At 37.1% G+C, this 13,831-nt stretch overlaps 1 protein-coding gene across 1 annotated transcript in view; it reads left to right on the top strand.

The window, feature by feature from the left end:
* Positions 1-13,831, top strand: part of CUL5 (cullin 5) — a 36,452-nt gene that overhangs the window by 14,540 nt on the left and 8,081 nt on the right. Inside the window, exons 4-13 of the mRNA XM_060771002.2 lie at positions 539-715; positions 1,688-1,829; positions 2,514-2,659; positions 2,742-2,822; positions 4,032-4,125; positions 6,830-6,960; positions 9,290-9,397; positions 11,214-11,278; positions 12,175-12,307; positions 12,949-13,080. Coding sequence (XP_060626985.1) covers positions 539-715; positions 1,688-1,829; positions 2,514-2,659; positions 2,742-2,822; positions 4,032-4,125; positions 6,830-6,960; positions 9,290-9,397; positions 11,214-11,278; positions 12,175-12,307; positions 12,949-13,080 — 1,209 coding nt within the window. The remainder of the gene's footprint in view (positions 1-538; positions 716-1,687; positions 1,830-2,513; positions 2,660-2,741; positions 2,823-4,031; positions 4,126-6,829; positions 6,961-9,289; positions 9,398-11,213; positions 11,279-12,174; positions 12,308-12,948; positions 13,081-13,831) is intronic.

Below are 13,831 nucleotides of genomic sequence, written 5' to 3' on the forward strand. Positions count from 1 at the left end.
TCAGAAGATGTATTTTTCTGGGTCACTTAAATGATGTACTCAAGAAGCAAATGTCAAGGACCTTTTTAGTCGTTTTGGGAGGCTCTCTTGCAAGGGACAGAATGGAAAGCTCCCTCTGGTGCAGTCAGGAAGAGTAATCCCTTTCTCATATACCATTGGTTCTCAACTTGTGGGTCCCCAGATGCTTTGGCCTTCAACTCCCAGAAATCCTAACAGCTGGTAAACAGGCTGGGATTTCTGGAAGTTGTAGGCCAAAACACCCACACATTGAGAACCACTGTCATATACCCTAAAACATGGCTTCAGTGCTCTGGAGGGAGGAGAAAAAAGTCCTGCTGCTATCTAAGCATTAGGTCAGTATTGTTGTTAATAGCAGAATTCCATGCACATGATATACATGTTGTACATTTTATCCAGAAGTTAGTTTTTTTTTCCCAGAGGAAAATTGATAGCAATCATTGACTTAACTTTCTTATTTACTTCTGAGTAGAAATTCTTTGCAAAAGTATTTTACATTTGGCCGTCTTTCTTCTTTCAGAGAGTGCTCAGTCACCAAGATGATACTGCACTACTGAAAGCCTATATTGTAGAATGGCGTAAATTCTTCACGCAATGTGATATATTACCCAAGCCATTTTGTCAGTTAGAGATCACTCTCATGGGCAAACAAGGCAGCAATAAGAAATCCAATGTAGAAGACAGTATTGTACGAAAGGTAAGTGCTGTGTTTTATGAAACATTATATTAAAAAAAGCTAGTTGTAGCAACACAACAAGAGGTTGTAGCTAGTTGTCAGTCCCCTGGTGGCACAGCTGAGTTGCTGAACTTGCTGACTGAAAGGTTGATGGTTCGAATTCGGGGAGAAGGATGTGCTCCTGCTGTTAGGCCCAGCTTCTGCCAATCTAGCAGCTCGAAAACATACAAATGTGAGTAGATCAATAGGTACCGCTTCTGCAAGAAGGTAATGGTACTTCATGCAGTCATGCTGGCCACATGATCTTGGAGGCGTCTACGGACAATGCTGGCTTTTCAGCTTAGAAATGGAGATGAGCACCACCCCCTAGAGTTAGACACAACTAGACTTAATGTCAGGGGAAACCGTTACCGTTATATTTACTAGCACTAATATATGGCACAAGGGAGCAGTGAAATTGTCCTGCACCGATAATGTCAGTGGCATTTTACTTACAGGGGTAAAAGCTGGCAGCTCTCATTCCGAGTATTGCCTTCTCTTTAACAAATCAGTTCCACTTGGGTATTTATTCTCTATGGAAGAAACTTTGAATATTTTTGCTGCTTTTTGTGCTAAAATACATGCAGAATGCTTAAAAGTCTGAGTTGGGGAGAAATAAGTATAGATCCTCCATCCAGTGGAATATACAGGAGGAAATAACGTACAATAAAGAGATACAGTAGGCATATTCATCATAGTTTTTTGTTCTTTGAAATACAATTTCTGCTTCATTACCACCTCTTACTTCCAAATTTTGAAATTGTTCTTTGTAGAAGAAGTGATAATTATAATGGAAGATTACTACATGAGTAATTTTCATGTGAACAAAATGTATTATTTGAGAAGGAAGAGAAGTTTTATTCTGGAAGCAAAACATGCCATGCCTTCAAAATGGTTGTCATATCAAAACCTTTATAGCTGGTGTAATACTTTCTTCTTCTTTTGTATTTATAGCTCATGTTAGATACTTGGAATGAGTCCATATTTTCAAATATAAAGACTCGCCTTCAGGACAGTGCAATGAAGCTGGTCCATGCAGAACGGCTGGGGGAGGCATTTGACTCTCAACTCGTCATCGGTGTTAGAGAATCCTATGGTAAGTTCTGTCATTGCAACTCCCTTGATTGTGCAAAGTAGGATCGTTTTTGCCTCTAACTCAAAGCCATATTGTCCAAAGGACAAACAGTCCTGAAATATGGATAACAAATTTAGCAACTGATTCATTTTTACAGGAAATAAGTTTCAGTAGTTCCTGCCAACAATGATAAATTCAATACAATCCTTTTCTTACATCATCATACCCAATTGAAAGCTAAAGATGAAAACTAGCATTTCTGGTTTGCACTGTTCATAAACGACAATATTTTTTTCATGCTTGAAACTATTTAGTTTTAAGTACGGGATTATTTAGGATTTCTGTCAGCAGGAATTTTAAGATTTCTATGTAAAACAGATACAGAAGAAAGGACAGATCTGTGTACTGAATATATGTGATAAATTGGGATGACTGATAATCATATAACCATATGCAGTATAATCCTAAAATACTTATATTACCAACAGTCTTATTAAAATGCTTTTATTTAATAGATGTATAAACTTATATAAGTACTTTTATTTCCTCAAAAACTGCTAGTTAGACTGCGAAGGAGTATTATTTTTCTGTCCAGAATATTTATAGTATTTATAACTGATATTCTCACATTTTAAGAGAAGAGACTATGTTTCTTTATATGGAAGTCTGAAAAGAAAAACTTTACCCTGATATTTCTTGTTACAGTTAATCTGTGTTCCAATCCAGAAGATAAACTCCAGATTTATCGGGATAATTTTGAAAAAGCATACCTTGATTCAACAGAGAGATTTTATAGAACTCAAGCCCCTTCGTATTTGCAACAAAATGGTGTACAGAATTATATGAAATATGTAAGTGAAAAGGTGCTCACATCAAAGTATCTGTACTACAAATATTAATATTTTAAGTGATCATTATTCTGCTTCTGCACAGGCAGATGCTAAACTAAAGGAAGAAGAAAAAAGAGCACTACGGTATTTAGAAACCAGACGTGAATGTAATTCTGTAGAAGCGGTAAGTATACTGTGAAAATATTTATACAGTAAATTACTTGCCATCTAAATAGCAGCAAAAATGAAGCTAATAAAATATTTTAGGAAGTTAAATGTTCAAACAAATCAAAATCTAGCAAGATTAGTTCTCTGTACACAGTAATATTATTTTTCTTATTTACTTATTTATTTCTATCCCACTTTTTTCCCAGAGTGGGATTGTATGCTGCAGTGCACAGCATATAAAATCAGAAAACAGTTATATAACATAAAATATAATCATAAGCCACAAAATGTATAAAATTAGCAACTTATAACATTATAAAACCCCCAACACCCATAAAATCCATAAAACAACTAACACAGAACATAAATTAGACATTCAGGTTAAAAGTCTCGGTAATATCTAGTCCTTTAGGCTGTAAACAACAAGATAGATTCAGTTCTTGTGGGTTTTTTCGGGCTATATGGCCATATTCTAGAGGCATTTCTCCTGACGTTTCGCCTGCATCTATGGCAAGCTTCCTGAGGAAGCTTGCCATAGATGCAGGCGAAACGTCAGGAGAAATGCCTCTAGAACATGGCCATATAGCCCGAAAAAATGCACAAGATCTGAGTGATTCCGGCCATGAAAGCCTTCGACAAAACAAGATAGATTGATTTCATATGCTGATCCTCACCAGCAAGATTATGTACTGTGCCCTCTGAAATGATGTTTCTCCTGGTAAATAGAATTACTCCAAGGAGAACTGGAGTGATAAGATTTTTTGGTATATTGTATTCTCCTGTGTTCCCTTAAATAAAGAAACCTCCATTTTGGAGGATTTTGGCTTCAGTTCTGTGGCCATTTACATGGGAGTAATGCCTTAGAACATGTTAGGTTTTACAGCTGTAGTTGCACTAAAAATGCATCCATCATTTTTTTCAGCTTTAAAAATTAGGTCATGCAGGTTTAAGGAAGAAAACAGTAATTCTACAGTGAAATGCTCAAAGAATCATACTGGCATACATTGGAATCTGGTGTTTAAGTCCTTGAAAAAAATATTCACAGTTTTCTTTGTTATAATGTATTTTAATATACCTTACATATACAGTACAATATTGCCTTAGATATATATATATATATAAAACAAAAAATCAGGAATGTCATTGTGGGGGTCTACTCCAGACCCCCCAAGCCAGTGAATGAGATTGTAAAAACACAATGCTTACAGTTGCCTTTAACTTTCAGCTTATGGAGTGTTGTGTTAATGCTCTGGTGACGTCTTTTAAGGAGACCATTTTAGCAGAATGCCAAGGCATGATCAAACGAAATGAAACTGAAAGTAAGTGAAAGTTTGTATTTTCTCCTGTTGGCTTGCCATGGATAACGTAAAATGCATTGGTGTATATTTCTTCTTTATAAGACAGATACATGAGGAATACAGATTGATGTAGGATCAGTTATTATCTTGCTTTAATAAGCTTTACAAAGAGATTTATTCTATGTTATTTGTTGCTGTAACTTATCCAAGGAGATCAGGGCACACTATGGTTGGCTCAAGGTCGTTCTTTAAATTTAATAGGTGAATGAAGATTGAAACCCATTCTCACTCCTCGTTCAGCACTTTCTAATCCAGAGGCAGAGAACCTGCAGCTTTCAAGGAATTGCTTAAACTGAATCCAATCAACTCCTTTGCAACTTGGAAAGGAAAGTTAGAGCAGAAGTTGGGTATAGCTTCCAGACCTATATCATAATCTGTTCATTCAGTGCAGCTGTCTATGTAGACAGCTTTCGTGTTCTTGAATGAATATTAGCCAATATTTATTTATTTATTTGTCGTGTCAGATCAACCAGTCAATTATATTACTTTTCTAACTGAACAAAGCAAACAAACAAACAGATAAAATACAGCATTTGTGAGTTTGGTAGTTGGTTAAATGTCCCTTGACCAGTATCTGGTCACTTGGAGTGCTTCTGGTGTTGCTGCAAGAAGGCCAGTACTAGCAGCAAATACATATTGAGCCTTTCCTTTCCTTTTTTCCCTTTTTCTTTCTTTCTTTTCTTTGTATCATTTAGCTTCAGTTTATTTATTTATTTATTTATTTACTGCACTTGTAGACCGCCGTTCTCAGCCCTAGGGCGACTCACGGCGGTGTACAACATATAAAAACAGGTACAATTTGCAACATAAGCAGTATCACAAACAACAATAAACAACATCACTATCAATAATACAATTACAATTTAACCCAATTGTTGCCACTTAGATGAACAAATAAACAAGGAAACTTCTATAAGCTCTGAAAAGAAAATAGTTTATTTATTTGTGGGGTAAAAATCATGAAATGTGATTTTTAGAATTTACTGTATTCTGTGGATGAAGTTCAAAAGATAATCTTTTTATTCCTAATATTTTAGTATGTAATGACTCTACATTAACTATAACAATTAACAAAGAAAAGTAAACATTTTTTCTGATTTGAGTGGATTTCTAGCTTTCATCACCTAAACCTTTGTATTTAGGTCTAGGAATTCAGAAGGCACCTGACCTTAAAACTTAGTCTGGCGCCTTATTATGACAGCAGTTGTTTGGCACCTGTCCAGTGCTGAATATAGCAAAATGCCAACTCTTGTATAAGTATAGCTTTCCACTCTCTTGGGGAATGAGGAAGTTGCAGCTATAAAAAAAATTGATGGGTGAACTAAAGCTCTTTCAATGAATCTCATTTCTTTCATCTTATGGAAGCAGATGAATTTTATTTATTTATTTATTTACTATATTTGTATACCGCTCTTCTCAGCCCTCAGGGTGACTCAGAGCGGTTAACAAAGCAAATACAATACTTAAACATGATGAAAACAGTTAAAAACAAGTTAAAAGAATAACATTATAACAATCAATAAACATCATAACATCTCATCTCGTCTCATAGATGAATATTTGTTTGTAATTTCAGTTTTTCTGTATAAGTTTATTTTTCTCAGATATTCAACTTGTAATAGAGTGTGACTATGAAAATAGTTACCCTGGGCAACGTCCTTGCAGATGGTCAATTCTCTCACACAAGTCACTTGCAGTTTCTCAAGTCGCTCAGGACACACACACAAAAAACCCCATTATACTGTATTACTATACTACATATCGATTATTTTCCTTTCCTTTATCCCCTTTTTCTTTCTTTCTTTCTTTTCTTTGTATTCATTTAGATTGTATTCAAATAGCAACCCAATTGTTGCCACTTAGATAAACAAGGAAACTTCTATAAACTCTGAAAAAAAATTTATTTTGGGGGCAAAAAATTATGGAATGTAATTGAATCTCATTTCTTGGGTCTTATGGAAGCAGAGGAATATTTGTTTGTAATTTCTCTTTTTCTGTATAAGTTTATTTCTCTCAGATACTCAACTTGCAATAGAGTGTGACTATGAAAATAGTTACCTACAGAAACCTTTTGTGGTCTTTAAAAAAACCCAGTAGAAACACAATGTGAAAGATTTGACAGAGAAATCTGTAAACTTTAGGATGGACCAGAATTGAGATGATCTGTCTATCTGTCTATCTCCTCTTAATTAAAATCTAGTCTGTAAATTAGGTTCTAGTCTTTTGTATACCTTCCTTCTCCCCTCCAGAGCCATTTCCTTTTTTCTTACCTTCTTCAGATCCATGTAGTACATGTGCACCATAATTTTAATGTTTGATTTACAAGGAATCATGGCTTGCACTGGTTTATAATCATGTAAAGCTGTGAGTGTTGCTGGAGAAGAGAGGAGAAATATGGTTGGAGTAAACAGTATTTTCAAAGAAACAAAGGGACATTATCTGGGAATCAGCCTGAAAGCTCATTTGCAAGGAACCTACAAGTTGGATGCATATACTGTATAATAATCTTATACTCATGTTCAGAAAACTGTACATGGAGTATATTTGGCTGTAGATTTTGTGCACGTTGGACAATTTTAAAATGTTCGTAATTGTATATAAAGTTAACAGATACTTCATTACATATGAATTGCCTGGTAGTATCTTTGATATTTTGTATTTTCAGAGTTGCATTTAATGTTTTCATTGATGGACAAAGTTCCTAATGGAATAGAGCCTATGTTAAAAGATTTGGAAGAACATATTGTTAGTGCTGGATTAGCAGACATGGTAGCAGCAGCTGAAACCATTACTACTGTAAGTAGGTGTTCCTTTTATATATCCTTTGCCCCATCATAATGAGAACTTTCCAGAAATCTGAAGAATGCCATGCAGGATGAAATTTTAAAATTACAGAAATGAATAGTGGAAATGAACGTTAAAATTAACTGTGTTTTCTTAATGTTGTTTCATTAAAATGACTACACTTTTTTGTAATTAAAGACCTGTGTTTGAATTGATCAGTGACATTTAGCAATTAAATGTTTTATTGAAATATTTATTTACTATTTATTTATTTGCTTTATTTCTATACCACATTTTTCAGCCCTTAACAGGCGATTCTAGTAAACAGTAGGAGTTATATTACATCAAGTCCTATGGATCTAGGGAAAGTATTAGCAAACCAGGCCTGGGAACTGGATGCGGCCCCTTGGGCTCTTTTCTCAGGTCCTCCTTTCTCACACCATCCTATCCTTCCTTCCTTCTCTCTTTCCTTCCTCCTTCCCTCCCTCTTTTTCCCTTCCTCCTTCCTTCACTTCTACACTTTCGTCCTTCCTTCCTTCTTTCCTCCCTCCTTCCCTCTCTCTCTTTCTCCTCCCTCCCTCCTTCCCTTTCCTTTTGTTTTCCTTCCTTCTCTCTTTCCTCCCCCATTCCCTTCCACCCTTCCTTCCATCCTTCTCTTCCTTTCTTCCTCACTTTCTTCCTTCTCTTTTTCCTTTCCTCTAGGGGATGTTTAGCTGGGAGAAGGGAAGATAGAGAGGGAATATGAGAACCATGTTTAAAGATGTAAATGGGTGTTCCATTGAGAATGAGGAAGAAAACTGATGTTATGCTGTTCTAGACACCAGGCCACAAGGGAGCAATGGCTTCAAATGGGAGGGAAAGAGATTCGACTGAAAAGATTAGGAAGAAATTCCTGGAGAGTGGCATACTGCCTGCTTCTGAGTGTGGTAGAGTCTCCTTCTCTGGGGGCTTTTCCGCAGGGCGTATCGGGAGTACTTTGATTGTGCCTTCCTGCATGGCAGGGGCTTGGACTGGATGGCCCTTGGAGGTCTCTTCCAGCTCTAGGATTCTAGAATTCTATATCAAGAGTAGGCAATACAGGGCCTAATGGGTACACTTTTTCTCTCCCATCCACCATCTCATCCTGACCAAGGCCAACTTTTTGGGATCCAAATATTTCCACTCTTTCCTTCACTTTCTGTCTCCAGAAGAGAAGGGGGCGGGGGGAAGGCAATGATGGGATTTGGGGACAACCCCCTCCCTCCCATCCTGCTCCAGCCCGCCATTAGGCCCCTGAAGTTAGACAGTTCGCCTATGTGTGATGTAGGGAATCGTAAAGGACTTGCTGTATTGGATATTTGTTGTGCTGGCAGTGTGAATTTCATAGACAGGTTTACACTACCATAGTTTTGTTCTCTAGCATATCATATGCCACTGAGTGCGATTCAAAAAGCTATGTGACCAAGCTTTGAGCTTCCTCTTTTCACATGTGAAAATTTCTTAAGAGGCCATTTCTGTGACAAGAGGAAGAAGCCAAGGCCTTTCATTCATGGATGGGGAAAGTGACCTATTGGCTGTGAAGCAGACCTCTTCAGCCTGCGGCCCTCCCGCTGTTTTGGATTTCAGTTCCCAGAATTCCTGACTATTGAACAAACTGGCTAGGGCTTCTGGGAGTTGGAGGCCCGAACCCCTGGAGTATTGCAGGCTGAAGAGGCCTGCTTTAAAGTGTACTGGTAATCCCATCTATAAATGTATTTTTTTAATTTACTCAAAAGTTACTCCCAGGCTTATCCAGCATAATTTATGATTTAATTCCTGTTTTTAAAAGAAGCCTATCTCCTGGTTTAAGAATTAAGATGGAGACTGGTTAGTGTTGACTATATTTCACATCAGTGCTGATGTAATACTGATGCATGCCAGGGACATAGAAGAGGAGTTTTCTTTGGGGAGGGAGCAAATACATGCTTTTAAGGCTGACTCTCACAAACTGATTTGCTAGAGCCGATGTTACATCTGTACTAGGTCAGAGTAAGTGCTGTACTTGACTAGAAGGCTTATGTGCTCAAAGCTCTTGTATTGTCCATACAGAATATAGTAGCTTCTGAGAAGTGAACACTTGCAGAACAGCTCTTTATCTTAAGTAATGAACTGTTTCATCCTAAAAGAGGCTTGGAAACATCAAGGAAAGGAGAACCTTTGAGCTCTGTATTTCCCTTGAAACTTTACCTTAAGGCTTAAAAACATTAGAATTTTTAAAAACTCATATAAAATCAGCGTAGTTTATTAATTAATGGTTACATGCTATCTTTTCCTCACAGCTTTGGCTTTTTATTTTTTATTGATTTGCTTCTTCAATTTTTAGGATTCTGAAAAATATGTAGAACAATTGCTTACATTATTTAATCGATTTAGCAAACTGGTTAAAGAAGCTTTCCAAGATGACCCAAGATTTCTTACTGCAAGAGATAAGGTATGTGGTCTAGGCAATTCATCTTTTGTTTCATTTTTGGATATTGAATATTTTAAGGCACAATAGCAGACCTAGAAAATATTGCAACTTGTATGATATAATTATTTAAAAACTGTAAAAGCAAATGTATGTCTGGCAGAACCTTAGGATTTAGAAACCTAGTCATGTGAAAGTTGGTAAGTTTATTAAGATGGCCACATGAGTATGTTCCTCAAGATTTATTTATTTAACTATTTACAGGCTTTACAAACACATTAATTAAACCTTGGCCCTTGCAATATCATATTATGTCATACATTTCTAGTCAGTGCAGTTTAAAGCCATGGAATAAGAATCTGAGACACAGGCAACCTCTCCAATGTTATGAGGCAGACCCTTCCTGCAAACAGAGTAGACAAATCCCATTTGCAGGAACTGCAGAGTAGTAACAGATCTGCCTGGGGAGCAAGTGGCTGTAGTATTTGTGTGATAAAATGTGTTCCAAATCTTGAGCTAACAACTGGGTAGGTTTACTTACTTACTTAAGGCAGTTGAGGCCCTTGCACTAATATTTGAGAACTAGAAATTTTAGGGTCTCTAGGACGCTTTTAAGTTGGAGGAAAATGTGCTGAGATTGTGCCCATGCCTTCATGGCCCAATCTCAGCCAGTTTCCCTTCCACCTAAAAGTTTGGAAAGGAGCATTTTGACTTTTTATTATGTGGGGTGGTAGTTGCAAGAGGTGTAGCCTTCCAGGTTCTGGAGAGTGGCCTTTGAGTAGCTGCCCAGCACAAATTTAGGTAATTGTAGATTTTAATGAAACAAAGATCATAGTATTATGAATTCCATAAAATAATTGTGTACACTTCTCTGAGGTATGGAGCACCTATGACAGAATATTACCAGGTTTTAATTAAAATAAGGATTCTGTCAGTTCTACTGATTCGGTGACTGGAGGTGACCCCTCAGTTCATTCCCTGCCTCTTATAGCCTTACTTATGGATTTGCCTCTTTCTTTGTAGGCAGAAGTATTTTAGCATGGTGTGTGAAGCAATGGCTCCAATTTCTGTTAACTCTAGATTTTCAATCCTAGGTCCATTCCACACAGCTGAATAAAATCCCACATTATGTGCTTTGAACTGGAATATATGGCAGTGTGGACTCAGATGACCCAGTTCAAAGCAGATATTGCGGAATTTTCTGCCTTGATATTCCAGTTTATATGACTGTGTGGAAGGACCCTGGAACATGGTCATGGGAGAGATATACGTCCACAGAGCATTTGATTTACATTCTTGGAGAAGTTAAAACATTGGTCATGCTGTTAGAAGATTCTAGGAATTATAGTGCAGATAATATGTTATGGTGGCACAGTGGATTAAACCACTGAGCTGCTGAACTTGCTGACTGAAAGGTCGGCGGTTCGAATCCAGGGAGCAGGATGAGCTCCTGCTGTTAGCCTCGTCTTCTGCCAACCTAGTAGTTTGAAAACATGAAAATGTGAATAGATCAAAAGGCACCGCTTCTGTAGGAAGGTAACAACGCTCCATGCAATCATTTTGGCAACATGACCTTGGAGGTGTCTGCAGACAATGCCAGCTCTTCGGCTTAGAAATGGAGATGATCATCACCCCCTAGAGTCAGACACAACTAGACTTAAAGTCAGGGAAAACCTTTACTTTTAATATAACTATGACATTGGATGTTGGGCACTTGGTTGTATTTGATATGTGAACTAGGTTTGTGAGTAAGCATGAAGATTTTGAATTACAAGTTCTGAAATTCTAAAATGTGCTGCTTTGTTAACAGAATTGATGGAATTATTTTGTTTTATTTTAGGCATATAAAGCAGTTGTCAATGATGCTACTATATTTAAACTAGAATTACCACTGAAACAGAAGGGGTAAGTTACTTGAATACTTACTTGATGTTGATACATTCTGGTTAAAATTTATTAGACAAGTTTTTAATCAACTCTTATATAGAATTGAAAAGACTTTCATTCCATTTGATGTGTTTTGTTGTAATTTTGCTTTCTACTTTGGATTCATCCCCAAAGCTTGAGACAAATAATAGCATATTAAAATATATATTGCTAACCAAATACAACTCAACAACTATCTTTTAAAATATTACTGTTAAATTTATGTAATGTTATCTATCCAAAAACAGAATAAATGAGCTTGAAACAAATAATAGTACATGAGAACATACTTATGATAACCAAGTATGATTGTCTATATATTTTCAAACCTTACTTCTAAAATGGTCTATCTATCTCTGGTCTGGGCAAACTTTCAGCCCTGCAGGAGTTTTGGACTTCAAGTCCTACAATTCCCAGCAGCCTCAAGCCCTTTCCTTTTCCCCCTCAGCCGCTTAAGCGGCTGAGGGGGAAAAGGAAGGGGCCTGAGGCTGCTGGGAATTGTGGGACTTGAAGTCCTAAAATTCCTGCAGGGCTGAAAGTTTGCCCAAGCCTGATCTATCTAAACCAGAAAATTTGATTAGTTGCCTTCACTTTGAAAGATTATCAAATTTTGAGTCTCTGTAGATGTCATTCATGCAAACATCCATCTTTAGTTTACATACCAACTCTATATTTCTGAATACAGTTTTTTTCTGTCACCTTGTTCATTCAGGTTACTATGCCTAGAGCAAAATAAGCCTGAAAGATGCCTTTGTGGTTTCATTGAGAGATTTCCATTCTTAAGTGATTAGCATAGCTTTAATTTGTACAGTAGTGTACACCCTTTAATGTTGATGGGTACACCCTTATGACAGTTGTTTTTCATATTCATTTAGAGTTGGATTGAAAACACAGCCAGAGTCCAAGTGCCCGGAACTACTTGCTAATTATTGTGATATGTTGTTAAGAAAAACACCGCTCAGCAAAAAACTAACATCTGAAGAAATTGAAGCAAAGCTTAAAGAAGTGGTATGTGCTATTCGATACCTTCTAGGCCTGTGCAATCAAAGAAAAAATAGGGGGGGGGGGGATGGAGAATCATTTCTAAAGGATTTCTAAAATATCATTAGGGTTCTGTATAGTAAGTACAATAGAGTCTTGCTTATCCGACATAAACAGGCCAGCAGAACATTGGATAAACAAAAATGTCGGAAAATACGAAGTCTCCTATTGTTACCCATCTGATGCGGCGCTAGGCACCTAGAATACTAACAACAGGGACTCAAAGGGTTAAGGCAAGGCATTGCATCAGGGCTAGAGTAGCCTAGCAGGAAGTGCCCGGATGCGGAAGAGCAGTGTCGATATCACAGAGGGAAGAAGGGAGGACGCTTCTGCTTCCGGTCCTGCCTCTTTTCCCCCTTTCCTCCCTCCTTCTCCTCGCCTTGCCTTTTTTTACTTTTTGGGAATGGAGAGAGAGTTGAGGAGCACTCCTTTAATTGAAAGGGAAATGCTGAAGGAAAAGGGGGACTTTGGATACGACAGAATGTCAGATAAGCGAAGGTCGGATAAGTGAGACTCAACTGTATAATGATATAATGAACTGTACTAGTTTTGAAATCATATTAACAGAAGAATATGATATAAATTAAATAAATGTTGTTTTTAAACAGCTATTGGTACTGAAGTATGTGCAAAACAAAGATGTTTTCATGAGATACCACAAAGCTCACTTAACAAGGCGCCTAATATTGGATATATCAGCAGACAGTGAAATAGAAGAGAACATGGTGGAATGGCTTAGGGTACGTACATTGAATCTTGTTGGTTTTTCACTTTATGAAAAAGCAGACCCTTGAAATAAAAATCACCTGTTACTTAGCTCCTAGGTTCTTTTCAGCACTTGGCAAATAGGATTTGTGTTGTATCAACTGTGTGTTAAGAAAGGATTTCATATTTGCATTTATATATTGAAAATTAGTAGTAGCTCTGACCTGTGCACACAGTGTTCAGTGAGTTATTGGTTTACTTGATTTGAGAGCCTCATGATATATAAAAGGTAATATCCACATCGGAGACAGATAATTAATAACTCTTGGGTTATCTCCAACTCCTACTCCATATAGTTTTGCATGTGAAATCTTCAGGTGATGGCAGTGTTGTTTCTTTCTTACCTGCCTCTTTCTGTGGATTGATATGGGGAACTACATATGAAAATATAACACGTGACACAACATCCAGTTTCTCAGGTTGCATCTGACACACAAAAAATATGTCAGAAATACATAACACCAGTTAGAAAGACATGAAATCAGTTAAAAGAATATTTCAAACCAATCAATACATACTTTACAGTTCTCTGTTTGAAAATTTGTAATTCAAAATTACTAGCCAAACCACAGATTTTTGCTGGCAGTAGTTTTCTTAGAGTCTTCCAGAATCCTTCGGAATCCCCAAAGGGAGGGATGCCTATATTAACCTTTTATTGTTGAAGAGCCAATCATTCTTCTGGCCAAACTCCCTATAGGTGAAATGAATGACATCATGGACTTGCAG

Source organism: Anolis sagrei, chromosome 3 (assembly GCF_037176765.1).
Source record: "Anolis sagrei isolate rAnoSag1 chromosome 3, rAnoSag1.mat, whole genome shotgun sequence".
NCBI lineage: Eukaryota > Metazoa > Chordata > Lepidosauria > Squamata > Dactyloidae > Anolis > Anolis sagrei.